Source organism: Anopheles cruzii, chromosome 3 (assembly GCF_943734635.1).
Source record: "Anopheles cruzii chromosome 3, idAnoCruzAS_RS32_06, whole genome shotgun sequence".
In the NCBI taxonomy this organism is placed as follows: domain Eukaryota; kingdom Metazoa; phylum Arthropoda; class Insecta; order Diptera; family Culicidae; genus Anopheles; species Anopheles cruzii.
This window is the reverse complement of record NC_069145.1, coordinates 65,991,689-66,016,546: the sequence shown is the minus strand read 5'-3', so window position 1 is coordinate 66,016,546 and position 24,858 is coordinate 65,991,689. Positions and strand designations below refer to the sequence as shown.

General features: G+C 48.3%; 4 protein-coding genes across 5 annotated transcripts in view; 2 read left to right on the top strand and 2 right to left on the bottom strand.

Moving 5' to 3' along the window:
- Positions 1-553: 553 nt before the first annotated feature.
- LOC128272295 (transmembrane protein 115) lies at positions 554-2,752 on the top strand. The gene is made up of 4 exons (XM_053010074.1): positions 554-1,310; positions 1,371-1,446; positions 1,510-1,866; positions 1,931-2,752. Exons 1-4 carry the CDS (start codon positions 875-877, stop codon positions 2,391-2,393), a joined length of 1,332 nt encoding a protein of 443 aa, XP_052866034.1. The 5' UTR covers positions 554-874; the 3' UTR covers positions 2,394-2,752.
- Positions 2,753-3,183: 431 nt separating this feature from the next.
- Positions 3,184-4,255, top strand: LOC128272329 (chromobox protein homolog 3-like). The gene is made up of 2 exons (XM_053010117.1): positions 3,184-3,331; positions 3,441-4,255. Exon 2 carries the CDS (start codon positions 3,469-3,471, stop codon positions 4,129-4,131), a length of 663 nt encoding a protein of 220 aa, XP_052866077.1. The 5' UTR covers positions 3,184-3,331; positions 3,441-3,468; the 3' UTR covers positions 4,132-4,255.
- Positions 4,256-4,378: 123 nt separating this feature from the next.
- LOC128275139 (excitatory amino acid transporter 3) lies at positions 4,379-20,272 on the bottom strand. Of its 2 annotated transcripts, none has more exons than XM_053013542.1 (10): positions 20,142-20,272; positions 8,022-8,282; positions 7,674-7,931; positions 7,565-7,607; positions 7,458-7,497; positions 6,649-6,963; positions 6,281-6,575; positions 6,073-6,207; positions 5,906-6,008; positions 4,379-5,842 (listed from the first exon to the last, which is right to left on the bottom strand). In XM_053013542.1, exons 2-10 carry the CDS (start codon positions 8,219-8,221, stop codon positions 5,786-5,788), a joined length of 1,446 nt encoding a protein of 481 aa, XP_052869502.1. In that variant the 5' UTR covers positions 8,222-8,282; positions 20,142-20,272; the 3' UTR covers positions 4,379-5,785. The 2 variants fall into 2 exon arrangements, with proteins under 2 accessions (XP_052869502.1, XP_052869503.1); XM_053013543.1 differs by lacking the exon at positions 20,142-20,272 and adding an exon at positions 19,851-19,931.
- A 3,521-nt stretch (positions 20,273-23,793) lies between these two features.
- Positions 23,794-24,858, bottom strand: part of LOC128272230 (cyclin-dependent kinases regulatory subunit) — a 1,090-nt gene continuing 25 nt past the window's right edge. The window contains exons 1-2 of the mRNA XM_053009999.1: positions 24,666-24,858; positions 23,794-24,534 (exon numbers count right to left, since the gene is read on the bottom strand). The exon at positions 24,666-24,858 is cut by the window's right edge and continues 25 nt beyond it. Coding sequence (XP_052865959.1) covers positions 24,366-24,534; positions 24,666-24,724 — 228 coding nt within the window. The 5' untranslated portion in view covers positions 24,725-24,858 and the 3' untranslated portion in view covers positions 23,794-24,365. The remainder of the gene's footprint in view (positions 24,535-24,665) is intronic.

Sequence of the window (24,858 nt, the reverse complement as noted above, 5' to 3'; positions counted from 1 at the left end):
TGCGCAGCACCACATTTTCTTTCGCTAAGCAATACAAAGGTGCTTCGGTTGTATTTATTGTTTCCTCGGTAGACCGATAAGATAAGAAACCACGGACTAGGTCAGCTTGCTGCTGGTCGGTGGTGGATTTTTAGTGAATGTTTTTTTGTCAAATGACTTGAGCTTTTTTATGAGCGCCCACAACGTAAAGCGAAACAACTGATTAAATACTTTCTGCAACCAACGACCGAAAACGCATCGAGTGCTCATCGGAACCAGCAGCAAAATCTTACCATACATGAATTATTTCAAATAATGGTCATCCCACAAAATTTTGTAATTAAATATGTAGTCAAGATGGCTTTTGCTTCTTACAATTTAGGAAATTGTTAGAAGATCAAATCAATTTTACCAGTATTTCTGCTTTAAACATTCGAGCATTTACTGATCGAGCAGTTCGTGCGAGGAGCGTAGAGTGATTTGCCATCTCGCTCACACCCTGGAGTCGCCGATGACGGCCCAACTGTCATCACGGTTTATTTTTCCCATTTTCTGTTCTTGCAAAACGAAAACACAGCCCATTGGTTTGCCTGCTGGGAGGCGAGTCTATAAAATATTCTTAATAATCTAGAAAACAAAGCCATAAACCTTTCCGGAAGTGATATTGTTTTTCACCAGCACGTTCGCTGTGCGGAAGTTTTGTATGGGAATTATTTCATCCTTGCTAGCGAGCTCCGCCTGGTGCTGTTTCTGCTGACACGACATAGATGTGAGATTCCAAGGAAGCGTTCTGCCGTGAAGCACAAAGCACAGGCCAATTCTGCGCTGGACGCGTGCGGATTACGCAAAGTAGACGACCGCAACCGGCAGTCAGCTGGTCCAATCAACACATGCAATGGCTAGCAACAACGCTCTGTATATCCGGCAGCAGCTATCGGCGCTGCTGGGTAGTACGTCAACGTCGATAAAATTTATCTGCATCGCAACGCTGGTTGGCTACGTGATTTCGTTCTCGGAGCGGATCTCTGTCTTACTTTGCGTGACGCCTGGTTTTCTGATGCCCCCGACCTTCTGGATATGGACGATCTTCACTTACTTCTTCATCGAGCAACACTTCTGGGAAGTGCTCGTCGACCTGGTAACGGTCGGATTGTGTGGCAAGCTGATCGAGCCGTCCTGGGGGCAGATGGAAATGCTGCACTACTTTGCCATCACAAACACCGGAGTGGCCATACTGACGACCTTCTACTATCTATTCTACTCCATGATTACCAAAGATGCCGAGATACTTTTCAACGTTCGTATCTACGGACTGGCTGGCATGAATGCAGGTACTCAGGTTGCCACGACGTAAATGCTAAACAACATTCACATTCGACTTCTTTTCACAGCCATCAGTGTCGCCGTCACGCAAATAATGCCCGACCATCTGATAGCCCGGACACCGCTTGGGAAATTCTCCAACAGGTATTGTGCCGTGCTGTGGTTTGAATGTCCCGGAGAAGGTCACTGCATGATCTGACATTTCAGGAACGTACCACTAACGGTGGTAATAGCATCGATATTGCTCTGGGCCTGTGGACTGCTGGACGGTACCTATCCTGCCATGTTTGCCTCCGGCTTGTACGTGTCTTGGGTGTACCTAAGGTTCTATCAGCGACATTCGAACGGTACCCGGGGCGATAGTGCCGAAAATTTCCGGTTCGCGAGCTTCTTCCCGAATGTACTCCAGCCACTGATTGCCGTCATCGCTAATCCGTTCTATCTGTGCTGTTTGCGCATCGGCCTTGTGAAACGTTTAAGTCCACAGCAGTCGAATTCTTCCTCGCTACAATCGGTCAACGTACACTTGCCCGGGGTGGACCCGCACGATATGGAACGACGAAGGTAAATAGCGCACGATTTCTTGTATTTTCGTGTACACGACTCAGATCGAACCCCGTTTTTTTAGGCAAATCGCTCTGAAAGCCCTTAGTGAACGGCTATCCAAAACGACCGACTCTAGTCGCCAAAACACGGTCCCCAAGTCATTCCCGCAAAACACGGGAAAACATCATCATGGCCATGGACACAGTCACGGCCATAACCACGGCCACCATCATCAGCAAGGTCAACCGCAATTTGCAGGATTACCGCCATTTCGCGGTTTCCCTATGACAATAGATCGGCCAGCAATACCGTTGCCTCCACCACCATCGGTCGCTGCCAGTGGCCCGTCGAAACAGGTGGAAGCTACCGTAGGGCACTCATCCAGCTCTGCTAGTCTGCCACCGTCGGAGGTGCCCGCTGTGTCGACCACAGCACCGTTGTCCACATCCTCCTCGGTAGCCTCAAATCTGATCAATCTTGATCCAATCGAAAGCAGTGTTAGCGGTAGTGTTCCCGGTGGAGGACATGCGACGCCCAACGCTTAAGAGACACACCCTCCTACCTTCCGGTCTCCTGTACCATAACGAGCCTTTGGCATAGCTTTAAGCGTTGTTCTGTTTCTTGTTTGATTATGTTGCACATTTCCCCAGTCGGTGTGTCATGCAGTTCGGCAACGGCGGCAAGTTCACGGTGAACGGTCGATGCGCACGAGAGCGTACGATAACTATTGTGGGTTGCAAATATTTTAAGCGCTTTGAGTTGATTCCCGGATTTTATTCGTGTGATCCACATGCAGAAAGTGGTAAGAAAGAATTGAGGGGTATGGTCGACAGAAGATATTAGTGCGTACCGTGCATGTTTAGTACCTCTGAAGCATTGAAAAGAGAAGCAAATCAAATAAATACTATTAGATTGACACTAACGACATTTATACGGTAAATTTTTACCATTGCGTTAAATATAAGGCTCAAAAATCTTTATAATCTACATATGAAAAATTCTAGCCTCCGTGTTTTTCATTTTGTCAACACATTTGAGCGTTTCTGAAGGGCTTGCAACAATCGGAACCTTACAACAGTAGAATGCTTTCGGATGTTAAAACAATTTTGTGCATTCTTTAACAGCAATGTTATTCTCTTTTTTAAATATTTGTATGAATGTTTAATTCACAATATTGCGCAATTATACAGGTGCTACTAACGCTGTTTGTTACTAACGTTAGTGTTAACGATTTTTTTTGACATTAACGTTTACAGTTCTCAACTACGGTCCTTAAACAGAATGGATAGAATTTTCGCGTTGCTCGCGGTAAGTTTTCTATCGAAGCCACCATTGATGCAAAGAAACTCGAATCGACGCATTTTCTGTTTTTCACCCCACACAACGCTCTCCGTGATTTATCTCTGTGTCGAAGCTATTCGCAAGCCCATTGTTGCGGCAAACCTGTCCGTGATTTTGAAGCACGGAATCGATTTATAAGCGCGTAAGTAGAGGCAACAAAGATACGGGAGAACAGAAGCCGCCGGGCTTCCTCTGCCTTCCGACGGTGCCGCTTCTATAGACATGTGTTGACTCAAGTTGCTTTTTTCCAGACGCCTAGAAAAACAAACCGTTTCGTGAATGAAGATGGGCCGTGGGCGCGAGCCGAAATCGGTTAACGCATCATCTGATAGATCCGAGAGTAGCGGCGAGGAAGAGTTTGTGGTAGAGAAAATCGTGGACCGCCGTGAAAGAAAGGGGAAGGTGGAATATCTGCTTAAATGGAAGGGCTACGGATCAGACTCTAATAGCTGGGAGCCGAGCGAGAACCTCGACTGCCCGGAGCTGATCAAAGCGTTCGAGGTGGCGCGGGAGGCAGCGAAAAAAGAATCCGGCAAGGAGAAAGACCCGAAAAGGCGCGAAAATCGCACATCGACCGGCACCACCTCGAACAGGAAGAAGAAGGACGGCGACTCGGAAGGAGAGAACATTGATGCTGCCACGGACGATGAGGAGCACGAGCGGGATGACAATGGCTCAGCCAGATCGCCAAAATCCAAAACAACCGACACGGAAGAAATTGTGAAGGGATTTGATAAAGGCTTCGTTGCGGAGAGAATTCTGGGCGCAACTGAGGTTAATAATACGCTGCTGTTCTTAGTGCAGTGGAAGGATCACGACAAAGCGCAGTTAGTTATGTCGAAGGACGCCCGGATGCACTGTCCGCAGCTCGTGATTGATTTCTATGAAGAGCGTTTGATCTGGACGCCGTCCACAGGCGACAAAGGGGATTCTGACCAGTGAATTCACATTTTCTCCTGTTGCTGAACTCGTTTGTAGTAAAAACGGTGCTTATCAAGCAGCAGGAACATTTTATTGTCAAACTTATGTTTTAAGAACTGTAATAAAGAAGAAAGCCTATGTCGAGACGAAAGATGCACTAGTAAGCGCGAGTTTTATTTGGCAAACTCCGTGTTGGATCCCCGTTCGGAGGTGAGCATAATACGGGCGGGCAGCCTTCATACACAGACTTACGTGAACTACACATGAATACACTGGTTTTCTATTACTACACAATCCATGGCTGCTATGTTTGTGGTACTGTGAAACTCCCGTGTAACAACGTCTGTTCGGGCGTCCATTGTTACATCGGAGTACCAATGTACATTTAACAAATTTAGACAAATGTCCACGGAAACAGATTGCTCGACACGACTATATTACTTCCACTATTGAGTCACTATTTTCGATAAATATGGTATGAGCAACTCGAACACAAAACGTAACGAAAGTAAAACGTAAAAACAATCTATGAAAGCAAACTCTTCCAGCATCGCACGGACAAATACGAGAAATGAAGGTAATGTACAAAAAGTTAATCATTAAAATATATTTGTAAGTATTTTTAAATATACAAACTTTCCTGTTGCTCGATCGTTGCTTTAGCCTGAAATCTCAGTTTTGCACGCCTTTTTTCGTCGGTTTTTGTCTTCAGCTGTTCTGGTGCTCCCATCCAAAATTAATGAAAACCAATGTGGAACAAACCTCAATCACTCGGCGAAGTAATGTAAGACATCACGCCTTTGCCAAAGATAAGGGCTTACGGTTGGGCATCGTTCCGGCACGCACCGAACGTGATCAAAACAAGCGACATGATGGCGCTCCATGGTTTGTGGATAGTGTAAGATACTCCAACACTTTGAAAACAAAAATGCCTACACTATTTACCAAAACATTGATTTCTAGTTTCTAACCGTTTGAACAGTGATCCCGCCAAGGGCACGGAAGGATCGTGCGATCGTGCGGTGGAGAATTCGGGGTTTGATTCTTGTAGCTCGTATGCGAAGGTACAAGCACCGTCCGTATATCGGTATCCTGGCCTTAAAAGTCTTGGTCTTACGCTCAAACCTCTAAGATTGTGTAGTTGCGTTTGTACAACCGTCCCATTGGTCCATCGGTAGGCGGATGTTACGTCCTAAATAGATACTGGTTGTTGTTATTCTTCCTGGTCTGTTCCTTAACCTAGTCATTTTCGCTTTGAACAATATAGAAAATCCATCCTCTAATTTCGCGTAATGGTCACATCATGCTCTGCGTGCTTGCTATCGTCTTCCCCTGGGCTGGCTGGGGCAGAGTATGCTGCGGGAGGTATGATGGTGGGCAGTGCGCGATCGGAAATCGGTGTGTTATTCCAGCCAGCCTAGCGGTTACAGGGCTCTTTCCGGGCGGAGCGATGATGGTTACGAGCTCGCCTATCGTGCGTTGGTTTCTCCGAAGTCAGCCTCAGGTTCGCTTCGCCTCCACGGTCAGGGAACACGGTTCTGCATTACGTTGAGTTTTACGTATGAATTGCTAGTCTCAGAACCAACTAACAACGATTGGGTCGACAGGGATGTATTAGATTGGATGGGCAGAGAAAAGAAGATGATGACGCTACACTTGATCCTGCATTTGATCTCTACTCCTTCTGATCAGGCCGCAGCTCAACTAGTTCGTGTGGTTCAGCCAGTTCCAGCTACAAGCAAAACAATCTAATGAGAACAATCCGCTACGGGCGTGCGATCAAATTCGTGCCTACCCTGCCATTCGTTTCACCGGCCAGATCCTTCTTGGAGAGTGAGTCCACAAGAATTGTACCCAGTGCGTCGCACATCACGTTGATTGTCGTGCGGAATCGATCACTACAAAGAAAGGGTTCACATTAAGCCACCGGTTGTTGATTTACTAATCGCACAGAGCACTTACAGTAGCCAATCGACGGCTATAATGATGGTAACGTCTTCGGCGGGAAGCCCAACGGTGTCCAGCACCATGACCATCGTAATGAGACCGGCCTGCGGAATACCGGCCGCTCCAATAGAGGCTGCCGTGGCTGTCACACTGTGGGTGAATTAATGGATCGTAGTGAGATTTAGTTTCTAGCCAAATTGTAAAAGACAGCCCGATGACGCACCTCACTGCAACAATGTGACCGAAGGTGAGATGAATATTACGAAGTTGAGCAATAAACAGTGCGGCCACAGCTTCGTACAGTGCCGTGCCATCCATGTTGATCGTAGCACCGACCGGGATGACGAATCGCGTCACACGCGGATCCATTCCCATGTTGTCTAGGCAGCGGATCGTGATGGGCATCGTTGCGGAACTGGACCCGGTACCGAATGCAGTCGCCAGCACCTGGCTCATCTTGCCGATATACGGGTACGCCATTTTGCGTGTGGTCATGAAGAAAATCACCGAAATGGTACCTATGGCGCATGGACGAAAAACGGACCGTTATAGCTGATGGCCTCCGGTGGATTGGCAACGGCGGCAACTTACCGAAACCGTGCAGACACAGTCCCAGCATCACAGTCATAAAGTACCATCCTAGTTGGCCGAGCACCTCCATGAACGACGCCATCTCGAGTAGTTTGGCCGCCACCAGGAAAAGTACACCGATCGGCGAGATCCAGATTACCCACGAGGTGATAATCATCATGGCCTCGCTAAGTGATTCGAACATCCCAAGCAGCGGTTTACCCTTTTCGCGCATTTTTCCTATGCAGGACCCCAGCACAACGCTAAACATGACCAACCCGAGCACGTTCGTGCCCTCGGTGAACTCCGATGTAATTTTGTACTGGGTCAGTGGAACTAATGGGGAGAATCGAAAAAAGAACAAATCAGGGTGAATCGTTACACATGTGAAAGTTAATATTGAGCACCATCGTCCGTCCATTTCGGTTTCAAGTGCAAAGGTGCCTTAAATAATACTTTACTCTAAAGGTCAGCGTCAATTTCAGTGTCACTGTTTGTAAGATTACCCCCATCATCGCCCCATGATCATCAACGTCATCAGCTCAGCTGGCAAAGGGGCCGTGCAACGCGCAGGGCCGTGAACGTATGGCGCGTCAAATGGATATGGCCATACAAGTGAGTGTTTCCTCAATTTACTCGCGCCGGGTTGTGATTAGAACGAAAATAATTTGCGCTAAATTCGGCCACCACCGTCAATCACCACCGGTGGCGTTGGCACGTTACAGTAAAACCGTGAGAGTTTCCTGCTAACCTCAACGGGAGGAGGAAAGCGACACTATCCGGTGTGCGTTTCCACTAAAGTCATGGGACGAGGAGTCCGTTTCACTTACCATCGGTGGTGTTTGCTGGTGGAACTAGAAGTGTTCGGAACTGTGGATGAGACACGATCGTTGTTTAGTGCAAAGCCAAAAGAAGGTACTGATCTTAACGAACTAACCTGAAACATTGTTGCCTGAATGATGTTCGGTGGGAAGAGGTTTCTGTGAAAACGGGAAAAAAAAGGATTCAACATGAGCTAGCTCCAGATGGTAGACCTCGTTACGTACCTCACTAGATCGAGCAGGGTGTCGGCCGTGAGCACTTGCCGCGTGGTTGCCGGGCCTCCGATGTTCGAGACCTCACGGCCCGCACCCGGCCGAATGGTGCTGACCAGAATGATACCCAGTACGACGGCGCAGATCGTCGTCGTGAAGTAGTAGGTAATTGCGCGGAAGGCGATCTTCTTGGACATGCTCAAATCTAGCGATCCAATCGCACTGGTGATCGACGACACAAGCAATGGCACAATCAAACACTTCAACATCCTGGCAGGACAAGAAGACAGAAGAGTATCAAAACAGTTGCGCTCGCCCTTCAGCGTCACCATCGACGGGAGATAGGATTGGGAACCCTACCGTAAGAACAGATCGCCCGGATACTGAATATACATCACCTCACGCTGTGTCCAGGGGGTGCCGGAGTTTTTCAGGATCAGCCCGAGCGCGGTGCCACCGAACACGCCGACCACGGTCAGGAAGGTGAGAAGGTTCGATTTCACGAACCGCTTCCATCGTGCCGTCGGTCTGGCCTCCGTGGTCGCGTACGAGTTCGACATGGCGCTCGAGTCCTGTGGTGGCTTGCTACTTGAGCGCAACTCAGGACAGATTTATGGTGCACTGCAACGGATACGGAAAAGAAGGAGGAAAACATTTTAGCATCCTGAGAGCTACTGGAAAATATCGTATGAATCATTCTCTCCAAAGCGCTGTTGTGACCTGTTTTAATTAAATTTTGACTAAACCAATTTAATTAAAAACCCTAGCGCTACTAGCTTGAATGGAAAATTTATCATTCCGGACATTGTCAACCGGTCCAGTCCGTTGATAACGGTTGAGGCGTGTCTTAATAATAACTGTGTTATCTAGAGTGTCACACGACGGCCAGAGACAAGATACTACTCGGCGATAAAACCATTGGGAAGCGAAAACACAGAAGATGCGTCTTTTTGATATGGTGCGTCGTTTTATATGCAAGCAAAGTAGGCTCGAGGACAATCTTAACTAATCTTGATGGCAATTAGGGGATTTGAACATTAAGATAAACAACTCAAGTCGGTCCAAACTGAACGGATTTAGTGAGCCGGGAGTTCTTGGCCAAAGTGCGAGACTGGCGCCATTCATAACAACTGTGTACAGTTACAGCTAAGAAATGAATGACTTATCTTTAAATAAAATTTAGGCAACATTTTTTCCCCTACAAACTTTCATTGCTGTGTGCTATATGAACGATTGTTGGTCGGATATAATTTCTTCATCCCACCGCAATCTGCAAATAGCATGTGCGGACTGTGGTACGAAAAATATACCAAAAACATTGCCGATTAATTCTCATCGAACCAATTAGCTTGGGGTCGAAAACTGTGTCAACTGCCCGAACGAAGCACGTTACGGCAAATTTGAATCACACTCCCCGCGTTCCCCGACATTTGCTGTAGGCAAATGCCGACGAATATGTGCGAAAGAACTCGTTGATGGCTCGGAACGAGCGAAACAAATTGACACAGCGATTACAACGATCTTCAACGTTCTTTCCCGAAAAACCTTTCCACAGATGGCGTTATCACACAAACACAGCACAATCGCATCGAGGACCAACCGCCTTATAGAGTGCTATTTGAATGTAATTGGCAATTTTCACCATTATTTAATGTTCTTTGATCAAGATTTGAATCGTGACCCTTAGAGCTAGAATGATAAAAAATCAGATTGACTGCGGAGGGACCGAAAAATTGATAAAAAACTGTCAACAAATCAAGGTTGCAACCTGTGGTTAAAATCTGTTAAGCCGTTATTTCCTTGCCCCTGGCAGATAGTCGGTCCATCATCAGCAGTCCTCGTTCGAGATGAAAGGGGTACAGTCAGTCAGTCAGTCACACTCTCTTGCAATATTGAATGTTTATGATCGGTTGATATGAACCAAGTTAGAGAGAGAGAGACCCTTTCAGCCGGACCCGTGAAAGATGTTTTGCGGAATGTGCACCGAAGGACTGTTTGCGCTAGCCAGCCAACCGACGCTTAACTTGACCGTCTGAACCTTCACCCAGTCGGCATCATCGATGGATCCGGTGCTAAGTGTTGTGAGTCAGTTGATTCTATCAATTATCAACCTACCGCCTCCCTTACGCCGTCTGATCGCCAATTTATGTGATCGCCGTGGTTGAAGGCAGCAGGCAAAACAAGTGTTGACCCGAGTGCCCAAGTCAAGCTGATTAAAAAAACATTCCGGCATGATCTCATGCCGGGTCTCATGCCATCGCCCATTTGTCATCGGTCGGTTGCTTATTGCTGCCCAAAGGAGCATACGCCGGGCCACATGCGGTCATTTCCTGGCTCTTTTCCAGCATGCAAAACAGAGGGCATCCTGTGCAACATTTGCGCTGAGAGCGCGGAAGAAACCCATTGCTTTAATGGCCAGCGCACTTGACATCATTACAAAAAGCGCCCAACGCGCGCGCCTTTCGCAATTCCGTTTTCTTTAAACTCAACCGTTATGATGGTGAGACGCACAGTATAAAATGGCAGCACTGTCGCCCTGCTGTCCTTTATTTCGCTCTACAATTTGTGCCCGCGAATTGTTTCGCGGCTAATTTTCGCTGGAGCTTTACAACGGTTTTCAACGAGGTTTTCAAAACCTTCAACCACTTTGCCTTCCAATTCAAACACAAAACGGCTCCTTAAAAGGTGTAAAACCAGACGCTGGCCGAGCAGATGGAGCTTATTTTCAGTCCCGTTTTTAAGCCTCACTCGGCTGGAGTGCCCCACTCAGAGTAGGTAGGGTCGGGATCGACAAAAAACGAAACCATTACCATCAGGTTGTTGACGAGACATGGATAAATAATCCACACTCTTCAAAAGCCATCCAGTCCCGTAGGGAATGATTTTCCATTGTTGGCTGCAAGTCCGTTCCGATGATATGTAGTGGAAAAAAGTAGAGTTTTCAGCGAAAAAAGCACTGTCGTCGGGGCCCGGCCCCAAGCAGATGTCGCTAGTTGGGTTTCGGGAGCAGAAGAGCAACAAGGAGAACATAAATCCACACTCGACCTGCTTATTTGGTCACAACATGTTAATCCGCTTGTGCGTCAGCGCGACATAAACAGCAGGTATAGGACCCGAGCCATGCCCTCCGCCAGTCATGCTTCCATGCGCTTTCGTCGCGTTTACAGCTTCCGTGTGCTGGAAATAAAAGCAAAAAAAAACGTCAAGTCCCCTCAGGTCCTTTGTCCTTTTCTGCGAAATGCTGACTTACGGCCGTCGTGGATGGTTACGAGAAAGCTCGCTAACCCACAAACGAACCATGACCAGCAGGCCACTCTCTCGCCCCCGAGTGTAGTTGGGAAGATGGGCTCACGGAATAACCATTTTTTAGTCCTTTCCGCCCACTCTTGCCCGACTCATTGATTATTCTCGCCTACGAAATCCCCTCCGGTCTCCGGTAATGGTCACGTGGTACGAAGAAATCATCACTCACATTGAACGGCGAATCACAAACAAAATTAATGAAATCTCAGCCCCAAGACGAGTGGTCCCTGTCGAAGTGGGTCAGAGTGCTGCTGACCAGACCATCGTCGCCTAGGGCTGGTGGTCCGCTTCGCCCGGGGGGTATATATTATCCTTGTCGTAAACCCAGAAGCGCGGATAAAAACTGAACCTTACTCTCGCACCCGACGTCACGGCGCAAATTGTTTGACTGATGGGCTTATGAATTGCCGACCGAAGGAACGGTTGTCCCGTCGGTTGTTGCTGAATGTTAGGTCAGGTCGTCGGCGGTTCGTCCCTGTTGCAGTCAATCTTTTCGGCGGGAGAAAATTAGATTTGTCGCCCGCGCCATCCGCCGTCAGGAAGCTCGACTTGGCACGCATATTCTTCTTTGCCTGCACAACGTTTGCCGCTGCTGCTTCGCTACTACATTTTCGTGCCGTGACGCCCTCCGTTTTGCGCCGTAAATAAACGCGGGGCATCCGCTTAGGGGGTTCGGTCTGGCCGTGGCACATTAAAGCCGGCAAGTACAGCTCTCGAAACGATGCTGCATAGCTCTAGTACTTCACACAGAGTTGAATTTTGACGGAAATGCGATTTATCTTCCATTGAATCGAAATTGCTTCCATTGCGAAGCGCAATCCCATCCCATCCAACGGCCTCCGCCCGGAGCGGCCGTACGCATCCCGTGTTTCCAGCTCTTCCCCGAAATGGAGGGCCCACAGTCTTCTCCGGGCGAGAAACGAGGGCCGATGATATTCTGCTGTTGGCTCGAAAGAGCGACTCCACCTCCGAACGCTCGTTAGATGAAAGAAGTCCTTGAAAGCGGCAACCGAGTACTGGTCCGGTGCCCGGCGTGAAGATGACAGGAAGACGAGACGAGAGAGAGAGAGAGTTTCGGGATAATTGTAAGATAGCAAAAATGTGTGCCGTATTTTGAGGAACCTTAACAAAGGAATCTGATGCAAATACGTTTTATAACTTCATATAGTACCAGTTTCTTAACTTCTTAAGGGGTATAGTTATTTTTAAGGCATTTTTTAAGCCGGACTAAGTGTTTGTAAACATATTTCCGTTTGATGCTTTAGACCAGTAGTTTGTAGTGGACAACTTCCAGATGGTCCTTCTAACTTAATTCGTTTTTCTTTATACTGTAGCTAGAAATCATTCTACGTTTAGTTCATGTTTTAAATGTATTGTAAATTCAATATTTACAATGTGGCTAACGATTTACAATGTTTGTGTTTGACCTACCCGAATGGACCAACGATTGACACCTTTGGACACCATTTCGGTGCTAATAAACACCCGAAAAAATCGCATCAGCTCTTTACAAACACAGCGGTGTGAACGGCCGTAAGCTGTAAATTAATAGGCTCAATAAGTGTAGTAAAATGTTCGCGGTGAATCGAAAGGCAAATGTGAAGGAAAGAGATGATGGAGGCTCGCAACAAGAGAAGTTAGCCTGTGTACATAATGGGGTATGTTCAGTAGCATAAACAATTCGACCCGAGGCCCCCAGGCCATGGCGTCTGCTACTGACAGCAACCGAACGAAAGTGAGCAACTAGTAGACGCGGAACGTGCCAGAAACGTGAACCATTCCCGAAGTAGGCAGCCAGATGGTTTCGTATTTGTTTTGCGCAGCCACCTAAGAGCCGTCGAAAACCGGATGCCAGTGTGACATTGATGTCGCGTGACATCAGTGCCGTGAATTGCGGGCACCGCAACAGGTGTTTGTTTCCCGCGAATTTTTCTTTGGCGATGGCTTATGGGATGGGGTGAAGCAGAAAATATTACGTTTTCTCGATGGCAAAGATCGCTCGCGATAAAATCAGTCAGCAGCGCAAATTATTTCATCGATCGTTTATGTTTCACTTATCTTTTGTTCACTTTCTTCTTTCAATGTTGTTTCCCGCTTGCGCCTTCGAAACAAATGGACGGTCACGGAACCTACCTCGCGTGTTACATTTACTACACATAATATTTTCATGGAGACGCCTGGTTGCCGGTGCTGGGACGAAATTTTTCAGTCAATGCCACCGGAAGGAAATGCGCAACAGATGCGAGACAAATGCCTTGTCTTGCCGTTTCCGGTCCACCGCAGCGTTGTTTATTCGTTCAAAAATGACTTTTTGCGAGGATTAGGAAAATTATAGAATAACCACCACTCGACAGTGACATCAGCGGATGCTTCGATCAACAATCGGACTTCTGATTTCTGATGGCGATAAATTCGTTGTGGTTACCGTCAGTGCCTGCTTTGAGAACCTCGCTACGCAGACGCCGACCAGAAACGGGCAGGTTGGGTGCCTTCGTACAGCTTCATGTCCTGCCATTGCGATGGTTCGGAACCATAGATCCCGTTTCTATTTGGTTTTCCAATTTACTGAACCTCCGCCTGATCTATAGAGCCGAAAACAAACGGGTGAAACAAAACGGGTGAAAAGGGAGCGCCCCCCCTCTGCTTTGTGATTGTCGTTTAGTCATGGGATGACTCTAAGGTATCTGAAGCCCTGCGACAAGTACGGTGACAGCAGTACTTCCATCTCGGCAGCGCGCTCGAGAAGCAGATGCTGTTTGGAATAATTTATGGGCCGCCCGGAGTGGCCAATGTGATTTGCTGAGTTATTTAATTTTCTACTTTCAACGCAACGGTCGGTGCGCTGTCCGTCACCGGCGCAGCGCGGCAAACCGTTCTGGCACGATCTGGCAGCGAACCAAAAGTGGCCAACGGAGGACGGATTATCGCGAGAAGTTGATGATGCGAAAGAGGATGGCTACTTATTGTGCAGGGTGGTGCAAGGGGGCCCGAGCCGGGGCATTCCGTTGGGCCATCCGCCAATTGATGGTCTACAAAGTCCTGGCGAAGGTACAGAGCGATGATGGAAAGAAATTGCGGCATCTACGCGAATCCCCGATCGACCTCACCACCGTTGACCTGATTTCTTCGTATGAAAGAACCAATTCATCAGCCGCGAATTCTCGGTTTGTTGCGCAGTATAGGCGAACAAAACGTCTATCTTCTCTTGCTACCTTGGAATCGTGGTACCCGAGTCCAAAGACCGTACGATTAATCCGCTTTAAAAAGCGCATTGTAATCGTTGGGTTGGCGAGAAATAAGCGATCCGAAAACAGCAACAGGTGGACGGTTTAGGGGTGGCGGACCGTGTTTGGAATTCCGTTTTTGGGATTAATTCCGATTAAAATATTACGTGAGCAGCATTTCAATTTAATCGCGCCCGGTTTTGGTTGGGTTGGCATGCTCGATATCGATTACTTTTCTTACGCCTTAACTCATTAGCATAAAACATTATCAGCTATTTGCGGCACCGACTCAGATATCTTCAAATGCTGTTTCGTAGTTCACAATCTTTTGGCGAATGGCTTGAAATTGAATCCACCAGAGCTCGTGTACGGTACGGTGATAAACTCTGCTATAAATATGGATATTTTGTACCGATGTTCTCCTGTTCTCACAACATCGTTCGTCGTGGGATGTATCCGCCTTTGTGCCTTTTCCAAGGGACAAGACAGTTTCGAGTGTTTTGAAAGACGAGAAAAATGTTCAACATCCTCCCAACCAGCTGTCGAACGCTGTTCGCCGTTGGAAAGAAACTGTAGTCGCTGTGTTTTCAACGGAACAAACCTATGAGATCATTTGCAGCTCGCCGTAGAATATTAATTATATTATCCGCAAATAATTAGATCAAGCAATTCATCACCTTCCCCGTATGCTACACGATCGTCAACAAATTTTAAAATGTCGTATATCCCTTTCGGTGGGGGCAGCGATTAGACATGTACACGATATTCGTGCCATTACCGTCCGGGCGTTGGCGGATTAATTCCGTGAGCGAAACCAACCCTCGACTAAAAATATCCCACGCGCTCCACTATCAACGTCATCAACGCCAACGGGTCACCCCGTGCAGCCCTGCAACAGGTATCTAGGGAACGTCCTTCGGCAGCCGGCGATTTGATCATCATTTCCGGAGGACAAGATCACCCTCGGAATTAGATCACCGGGTGCCGTGCCGCCTACTGAGGCGGGCCGTGTCTCGCGTTCCTCCCGAGACACGGCATGTTGCAAAAAGGGCACTTGCACCACACGTCTCGGTGCCAAAACGGTGACGCCGACAAGCGATACGATCTCGCGCTAAGCAATGCAGAAAGCGCCGACCCTGCCACAGATCGTATCACATTTGGTATGTTGACGACTGCTAAATGATTGATTCAATGTTGCGCCACAGTTTTATTGCCCTTTTAGGAGCATCCTCACCCGCGCGCGCCCGGGGCCGCTCGTCCGCTGGGTTTCCATTTCTTAATCGGACCCGCGCTTCTTCTCGTCGATCGTTTGGCGTGGTTTTTATGAATGAATGATTGATCGTTGATGCAACAGCACTTCAATTGGACGTCGCGGAGCGGGCACCAAGTTTTATCGCCAATAAAACCGGCGTTTAACAGGCTGTTTTCGATCGAATTTGCGCCTCCGGTTGCCTTCCGTGTGGTGGTCGAAAACGTGGCGCAGCGAACACGAAAACGGTAAACCGTGGAAACGAAAAATAATTTCATGCGATGGACTGGAACGGTGCGAGTAAACGGGTTGGTTTTGCACGTACGTCGCCGAGGAATGTCGCCGCGTGGGGCGTATGTTATTTTTCGGACGATTGGTTGGTTGATTCAAGCAGCAAAACTAAAACCCTACCACCACCGGAAGCGACGAAACGGCTAGGCCGGTGCAGCGTGCTGTGACAGGATGCACGTTACAAAGTATAAATACTAAAAACAGAAACCACCCTACCATAATGCTAGAACATAGAACAGTTCAATTAGGCAAGCGCAATTTCGCTCCATATTTCCTTCAATTAGGTTCCGATCTATTTCTCGTGGCCCAAATGGATTTTTTTTTAATTAATCTTCTTTCACTCGAAGGCCGCCACGACCCATATTGCCGTGTGACCATTATGCTATTGGGCCAAGATGTGGTCTTCATCGATGCCACTCGACAGACACCTTCTAACACGCCGCCTCACCCTTGAAGTGGCAGCTATACTCAAGATCTCTGCCTTTCGTCATGTTGATGCATTTTGTGTGCTTAATGTGTGCATATTCATTAACACCGTTTCATGAGTGCCGATTTGCATGTTTCCTGCCACCGTCCCAGGGTTGTCTATGGCCTCAAGAACCCGCCATCCGCAGTCGATGAAGTAGCGCTCTTCTGGAAAGGGGCTGCTTCAGCACCGCAATATTGCACATGGCAACCGGGTTGACGTGTTTGGCATAATCATCGTCCTGGGTTTGATGACGCGATGCAGTTCTTGGCTAGCCAATCTACATTAAACTTCTCAGATCCATTATTCTGCCACCTAATCAACCGCAAGACAAGATCTAAACGACCGGGGCGGCAGGAGCACGTTGATCGGATGTTCATAATCGAGAATTGATTACGAAGTAAACAACGCCACCGCCAAACAGCCACGGCCACGCACTTGTTGCTACCTCCGGGACACTCGCGGCGGCGTCCTTTTTCCATACAGTGCGATTCCGTTTTTATCACTTCCGGGGGAACACTAAAAGTTATCCAACCTTAACGTATTTTACGTGCAAAATGATTTTGCACTAAAATAACGAGCAAATTTTGAGGAAAAATTACGCTCAAAACCTTAAACCTACTTGAAAGGTTTATGCTAACTTGTAGTAAAGTCTATGAACGTGTCACCGATTGTAACACCGTTTATCATCGTCACCATCGATATTATCGGCGTAATCGACAGGTGACTGGCTGGTTTTGCGTGAATCGCGCCCAGAAACTTCGCCCTTAGGCGTCCCACCATCCTTGCACCGGTTCTCCCTCGGAAGTTCCTTTCCGGAACAGCGTGCGGAATGTTGCCCTCCAATATCGAAGACACTGCCCCTCTGCTTGGCCATGTTGGATCCACGGACGATGTGCACAAAGGAAAGTTTGCCCCAAAACAGGGAGGAAAACCTCAAAACTAGGTCACAGAGTGTACGTGAGGAAATCCACCATGTACGGGCCACTAATTTGCATATCCAGATCCGACGAAAGGAGCATATTGAGGGTAAACGAAAACTGCGGAAGAGTAGCTTAGGAAGTTGAGCGACACAATCGTTCCATTTTGGTTCGCAATATGTTTGACCCATGTAGTTAACAAACGCGTACAGTACAATGTAAGATACGGTCTCCAGTTGCGACCAGTTACAGAGATGTGATCCAGCTGTCCCAGGCTCCCTAGTCCGGGGTTGGAAACCTAGCCCCACGGTGTGCAGTGCTGTAAATTTGCAACACGATATCACAACCATCGTTAATCATAGCCGATGATCCCCTGATGCCAACGGGTGAGCTTTGCGAGCAAGCCAACCCTACGCAAAAGCAACCGCGTTACAAAAGGGATGCAAAATAGGTGGGCGAAACGGCTGACAAGGCATTACTCCCACGGCAATTGAAATATGGCCCCTTCTCACTCGTGCATTAGCGGTCCGATTTTGTGCAATTTTGTGATTGTTCCAAGACTACGACGACGACGACGACAGCTGGGACGCCAGACCTGAGCGATTCAACGCCGCTGGCGATAACTTTATTTCAATATTTACGTCATCCTTCCTGAAGGACAACCGGTTTGCATGCTTGGCGTACTCTAGACATTGTAAAATGGCCACAACACAAGCAACATATTAAAAACAAAAAAATCACCAAAGTGCAATTCAAGCTGGGTGCCGATTGTGAAGGGTTCACTGGGTTTCGGCTGAAACTTTCTGGTTTTCGGCGGAATATGTTGCCATCGGTGGCTGCTTTTAAGTGCCGGTTTTTTCTTGCCTATCTCTCTCTCTCTCTGTCTCTTTCTGTTCTGTGCCATGATTTATTGTACCGGCTTCGGGGTGGTTCATCTTTTTGGCCTCCCGGATCAGCCACCATCAACCCGGTCTGGTGTGCTCTATTTTTGACATCCCCAACGAACGGTTGTCCCGCTAGCAGGCAGCCGTTAAGTCAAAAGCGGATCGGTAGACGTTGCCGGTCGCGGTACCGCCTGTTGCCGCGTGACAAAATTTAAAACATTCCGAGCGCTTCGGATGGCCACAAATCGGCCCCGGCACAAAGGGTGGGTAGAATCCATTCGGTCACTTAAAAAAAACCGTGTTCCCTTTGCGCAACCCGATCGCGATTTAATCGCACACCGGGAGCCACTTCTCCAGGAGTCGGTACCTTGTGTGGCAGTATTGTGGCATTACATCACACTTTCTTCGGTTACAAACTGCTGGGCGCAGGCCAGGCGCTAAACGGCGACTGGTAAGAAGCGCCAAGGTGACTGCCAAGTCAAGTGCCTACGACGTGTCTGTGGATCATCAACACAACGTGGGACTTGCCGTGCCGTGGCCGGGGCGGCGCAGCCCGACAACAAGTGTGTGCCCGGTGAGACATCGCCGTAGCTCGGAAGGTTCTATATTTACTTTGCGCCGCACCACGCGCATCATAAAGGAACGTGCGGAAATCATGAAACAAGCCAGTTACGCGGTTTCTGTCCCATTTATCGTTCTGGTTAGACTTTTCGCGCCAAAAGCAGCACCCTCGTCGGATCTGTCGCGCTAAATGTTCTAAAAGAAAAGCGAAGCTAACTGGCCTCCGCGTGGAATATTAACGAGTTTTATAGTAGCATCTTCGGGTGCACAATAAATCGGTAGGGAGTTTCTCTTTTACAATCGTCGGGTGAATCGACGAAATCTACGCTTCTACACAAGAACAGATTCCACAAAAAAGGTTGCCGGAATTTGGTAGATGCCACTTTCCCTATCGTTTTCTCATCGAACCGATCCGTGGTTTCGTTTTTGGTGTTTCGCGCTATTGATATCGTACTAAGATTCAGGGCGGTCTACGTTCACTTGTAATAATGAGCTTGTATCGGTTATCGCCTTGCTGCACCCACCGCCGTCGGTGATAACGGCGCGGGTAAATAGGGACTTCAAGATTCAGATAAATAAAGCACCACGCTCCGGAACGCAGTGTCGCAGCGATCGCGTCACTAGCTCGTGGAGTTGACTGGTGAACGTCCAGAAACATCCACAAATTGCAATCGAAATAAACGCCGTTTGAGGAAGGTTCTAATTTATGCAGCTAGACAGGGAAACCGGTCCTAAAAAATCAACATAAACTGCATTAAGTATTCTCATGTCGCACGCTGCCGCTAAAGTAAACACCCAGAGCCGCCGATGATCTTCGGGCGCACAATTGTTCGTTTCCATTCAAATTCTACGGGCGCGGTGCCTCCGAGGGTGGTGGTCAACAACTCCGCCAAGCCTAATTTATTCCACTAGAATCGGTTTTACATGGCCAGCGGATGTGCTTGACTAAACTGAACTGAAGCCCACAAGTTCTCGATCTGCTCGGCCGATCTGCTGTTTGAGTCTTGTTCACATTTCTCGTTCGTCGACCCGAATCACGGGACGATCGCTTGGCCGGTTTGCTAATCTAGCAACGGAGACGAGGGCACTACAATGATTTCGGTCCAATCTCCAAACTCCGGCTGGTACCCAGCAACCCAGAGGGTGCTATTTTTAAAGGCCGAATCGCGAGCAGGATTCGCCCGCATCTTCGAAGATCGTTGACAGAATGGGGACAGAGTTGGGTGGGATGACACTTTTTTCCTGCCTTCCCGGTACGTGTTCGGTGTGTCTCCTCTTTGAGGGCCATTACTTTGCGTTTTTTATTTCCATATGTCACGTTAGCTGTCCGGGGCGCAGTGTTTCCCGTTCGCACAATACCTATCGACTCTGTTTAAGAACGCACTTTTCCGTGTTCTGGACACTTGTTCGCACTGGTCGAGTTTCAGTAACGTTTACCAACGGCCAGCCGGTCACACAACGTTAGCGGAACCACTCTGGTCTTCTGCACCACCACACGCCTGTGTGTCGATCAGTCGAGCGTTGGGCACACAAACACACATCTCGCGCAAAAACAAACCAAAACAGCAAACAACACACCTACCGGCACGGGTAATCGGCTACTTGAATAGCAGTAGGGGCTTGCGGCAGGGACGGGTGCCGTCGATCGGAGGTCGCTTTGCGAAATCCGTTATCCGCGGGCTAGAGCAGATTGCGCGATCCGCGTTTCGGAGCCGATCGGCAGAGTCGATCCGGAGCGCGAACCACTGAACCACCGTGACCGTAACGAGCCGACCCGTACAAGTAATGTCCACGCGGACCGCAGACTCTGTGCTACCACGCACGCCGACGACTTAATCTGAACTGCTCGAACTGATTGAGCGCGAGTTGCATTGCCCACCACGCGGCAGCTGCGATTTGCTGGCTCTCTCCGGCGCGTGTGTCCGCGGGAAAGACCAGAGCGAGAAGCCACCGCACGGCCCGCGGACGGAACTGGTGAGCGAAAACGAGAGCGAAATGTTACTCGGAGAAATTCTGCGCTGCGAGAACGTGAAAGAAAGCGCCGACGTCACCAACGGGAGATAATCCGCGACCGATAAAACGCCGATAAAATGCTGGGATGCTGGGAGGGTGACAAAAAACCTACATTTTCCCTTTTCTCTACGCCCTTCGTTCAATCTTCTCCGTATGCCGCTGTTTTATGAATTGCACATCGCTTGCGTGGAGTAATTTGTTTGACGAATGGGACTCCGGATCATAGGACAACGTCTGTTGCAACTTATTTTAAAACAGTTCCCGAACCCGAGGGCCCAACTAATGCCAATAGATTCATTTGCTGGACAATCATATGGACTTTATTTTTGGTTTACGGAAAGTTATCTTTTTAGAAAGAACCATTCTTAGAGCTCGACAGATTGAGTTGAACGTAAATCAAGGTTAAGTTCCGTAACAACGCACACCAACATATCTTTCCGATTCCAGTCCTACCACAAGATCATCATCAGGCCCTCCGGTTCTAGGTTGGATTCGAATGTTTGCCCCGGGGACAACAGGAAGCCGGATACGAATGCTGCCCGTTGCGCTAGGGAACGCACAAATGTCCCCTCCGTTACGGCGTATTCCCGAATCGTCACAAAACAGACCTACAGGAGGGTAAATGCGCGAAAAAGGGTCTCGATGTGCCATTTTTTTTATTGTGCAACCGTTCCATCTTCGGTCCCACATTTCTGTGTCGTTGTCGTTGTTTTGCGAACTTTCATTTGGTTCCTAATTGAAAAAAATGATTCGAAGGAATCAGGACATTTCTCAATCAAGCACTCAGCTCTGGGAATCACCTCCGGGATTCATAAGGGCTCCAATTTTGTTCCATTCTTTGATTTCTGGGCAGAATTATTACTGCGAAATGCGTTTGGGGCACACAAAAGGTAGAGTTTAATTTTTAATTTCTACGGTTTCGCGCGTCATTCGTCCATGCGAAGAATTCCGTGGGTTCGGTTACTTCATTGGAATTCGCGCCAGGGTTTAACGCCGCATTCCCCTGCCCGGGGCTCCCTTGCATTTGGCCACCGCAGAAGGGGCTGCGTGAAGATTGCTGGCAGCATTTTTGTTTATTTTTTTCATTCATTTTCGTCCAAATGTGGCATGAATTGGATCTATCCGGTAGAGCGCGCATTTTGATGGGTCTCAATTGAACCCATCGCTTCATTGAATTGAAGCTCGGAACAAAGTGTTGCGCGTAAAACGGCTCAATCAGATGATGTTTCATCCACAGCAATCCACTGGCGGTCGCCAGTACCCTGCCGGAACACTTAAACGGTGGCCCGGTATCACCGGAACGGGCGATACCGAGGAGCATAAGCATATTTTTGGAATCGACCCCAGTGCCGATAACCGGGAGAACGATACGCAGGGGGGCCATCAGCTCTGCGGCGAACCAGGGCCGACCATAAATCTACCAACGGCAGGGTACTGCTTACAAATGATGTCAAATCATAATGAAATAATGACATAATGCGCACTCCCGCGTGTGTGCAGCGTTTCGAGCATCTGGTTCCGGAGATAGTTGCCCCGAAGATCTCCGCGACCGCTTACGGGGGTCGCTCCGATCGAACGGATTAGGGCACTGTAATCGGTGCCACATTATTGGAGGTTTGAGGTCCACTTTCTCAACCAAGAACCAATACGAATCTACACGCAGAATAAGGGAGAGGCACCAACCGATTACATCAAGAGTTTGTTTCCGTTGCCGGCGCGCATTCGTGGGACTTTTGTGTACAGTTGCTCTTCCCAGGCTGATGTAGAGAGATTCTAATTGGATCCGGACACTTGAAATCACATCCCCATCCGAACCGAACCTGGATACAGATGGTCATATCAGCGCGAGCGCCATACATGCCAATGTAACAAAGGTTTTGTGACAACGCAGGCTGGAAGCACCTATTGTTCCCTGCGGAATGCTGCATTTTTATTCAAAATTTAATCAGTGGACGCAATGACATTGGCCACCGGGAGAAACACAATAGCGCCCGCCCGTACGCACGTGCACACTTTTGCGCATGAGTTCGCGCCTAACGGGAAATGCACAGCACCGACTCTGGGGGCAGCGCCATTCGGTTTGGTGCGTTATTGTTTCAGGGTTCAGTGGGGCCCTTTTGACCCAATGGATTCTCCTCTCCGGCCGTATGTAGTTGCGGCTTACCACGATCTTTGATGATCCACCGGCTGCCAGTTCCGTTTACATCCGCCCATTTAAATCAATTTGTGTTGAACTGAAACCAACATCGCCATGCCACTGTTGTTAGGCCCATGAATGGCACCAAATCGATTGCGTCGGTAGTTCCACCCTCCGCTTTGATCTCCGGCACTCCGATGTTACGCAATCGGGTCGATATTGATCGCCCACCACGACTACCTAAAAATGGACATCTTATTGAGGGGAAAAGTTATGAATCGTCTTACAGCACCAATTCTAGAGGCGGAACCGACGAAAATAACAAGTTTTCGTGGCGAATGATAAAATCACCCAAATTAACTCTGTTTTAACCTTTAGTGCGATTAAGGCTATTCATTTCAATTGCCGTCCATCAACGGCAAGGTTGCAGAGCTCTGTACAATCCGCGACTCGGGTGTGTATCGCCTTGCATCGATCATTGCTACGCACCATAAATGTCCGGCGGCCGGGCGATGCTTAGGGTAATTTTGAAACTAATTCAAACAATTAACACATGCCGTACGGTGGCGCGTATGCTAATGGCTTCTCGCCCATTGCGGACACAAATTGATGGAATGTGACACCCCGTTTCCCGGCAATTAGAAGCTGGTACCATTCATTCATTGAGCAGATGAGTACCAATTTCGCCATCTGCGGATGGCCCGCTCGCTTCAAGCCGCTGGAATTGTACACCGGAAAATGGAAAACTGATCCCCGGTTATTCCGATGAAGGGAACGGTTCCAACCGTAGCAAACCGGTGCAGGGTAGATGAAACCCATTATATGACGTGATCGTCGCTATGGTGACCACATACGCGTTCTAGAGGCGGATTCGGCAACGGACAGTGAGCGAGCTCGAGTTACAGTGGATAGCCAATTGTCGCCTGGAAGTGTTGATCTCGTCTCGAGCCAGCAGAGATAGGGACGACCGTAGAGGTTTGGGGGTTCTTTCCTTGCGTGTTTCACTAGAGGTAAGGTTTTCCTTTTTCTGGCATAAATATATTTGTACATTTCACCTTAATATTAAATTTGAGGTTTCATAGAAAAAGGCACACACTTCGCTATTTTTTGTTGACAAAAAACACATTCGTCAGGAGGAAGCTGTACATTATTTTAAACAAAAAATATAGAGGAAGATACATCCAGTATGCCGGACATTGTTGACCTTTTTCATTCTACGCAAACTTCTACTGCCGAGTAACGTGTGTTCGCGTCATCATTTCATCTTCCCACAGTTTCTACTGGCTTCTTTGAGTACCTGAGCGAAGAGCAAACATAGCCAAATACGGAACCTGGCGATCGGTATCTAAGGTATTAGAGAAACAGTTGGCCAAAGATCATGAATGTCAGAGCTAGAGGAGCTGCTAACAGACAATTGCCAGCCCCTGCCGCTTCTGGCCACAGCAAAAATACAATACATTCGATTCAGCACGATTTGAACACCCAAATGACGGAAACGACCGACGAAGAAACGACGTTCAGATTGGGAGCGAACTTATTATTAGAGAGGCGGCGGATCCTATTAGAAAAGTACCTGGATACCCACACATTCACTCGCATGCACACACACGCTTATACATCTATCCCGGTAACGTCCTGGCCGGATGGTACAGCTGTTTACTTGGTAATAGGTCTTCGAAACAGCAAAATATGTGGTTCTGGCTGATGTATCATATAGTGAATCCACCCGCGGGACTGCTGAACGCCGATCGATCGCCATTCGTTCTCGGTCATCAGATGTGTTTTGGGTACCAGCTTCGCAATGTCCTTCGGTAACACTACATGCCTGAAACCGAACAGCGGAAAACGATTAGCGATTGCAGAAAAGCGGTATCCACCAATGCCAAGCCGAACGTGACGCCATCGATTGCGCTCAATTCGGCGGCATTCAAGGAAAGCATCCGGTCGCACTTTTACCTGTACTCGTATTCGTCGTCGTAGTACTTATCGGAATAATATATATCTTTGACGCTCATTTTTTGGCTTCTGTGTAGGTCACGAACACTTCCGCTATCCAATCAACCGCAAGCGATGCGCTGAAGACAAAGGGAACGCGATATTTGCAAGAACACTTCGCACACGGTTGCTTCTTTGTTGTTCACCGACTCCT

What these genes read in the sequence shown, in the direction of transcription:
- LOC128272295 (XM_053010074.1), top strand. Translation starts at nt 875, where the DNA reads ATGGCTAGCAACAACGCTCTGTATATCCGGCAGCAGCTATCGGCGCTG. An exon ending in CTTGGGAAATTCTCCAACAG is followed by an intron (nt 1,447 to 1,509) that starts GTATTGTGCCGT and finishes CTGACATTTCAG; the next exon opens with GAACGTACCACTAACGGTGG. An exon ending in CACGATATGGAACGACGAAG is followed by an intron (nt 1,867 to 1,930) that starts GTAAATAGCGCA and finishes CCGTTTTTTTAG; the next exon opens with GCAAATCGCTCTGAAAGCCC.
- LOC128272329 (XM_053010117.1), top strand. Translation starts at nt 3,469, where the DNA reads ATGAAGATGGGCCGTGGGCGCGAGCCGAAATCGGTTAACGCATCATCT.
- LOC128275139 (XM_053013542.1), bottom strand. Translation starts at nt 8,221, where the DNA reads ATGTCGAACTCGTACGCGACCACGGAGGCCAGACCGACGGCACGATGG. An exon ending in ACTGTGTCTGCACGGTTTCG is followed by an intron (nt 6,576 to 6,648) that starts GTAAGTTGCCGC and finishes CATGCGCCATAG; the next exon opens with GTACCATTTCGGTGATTTTC. An exon ending in CCGGTGAAACGAATGGCAGG is followed by an intron (nt 5,843 to 5,905) that starts GTAGGCACGAAT and finishes TTTTGCTTGTAG; the next exon opens with CTGGAACTGGCTGAACCACA.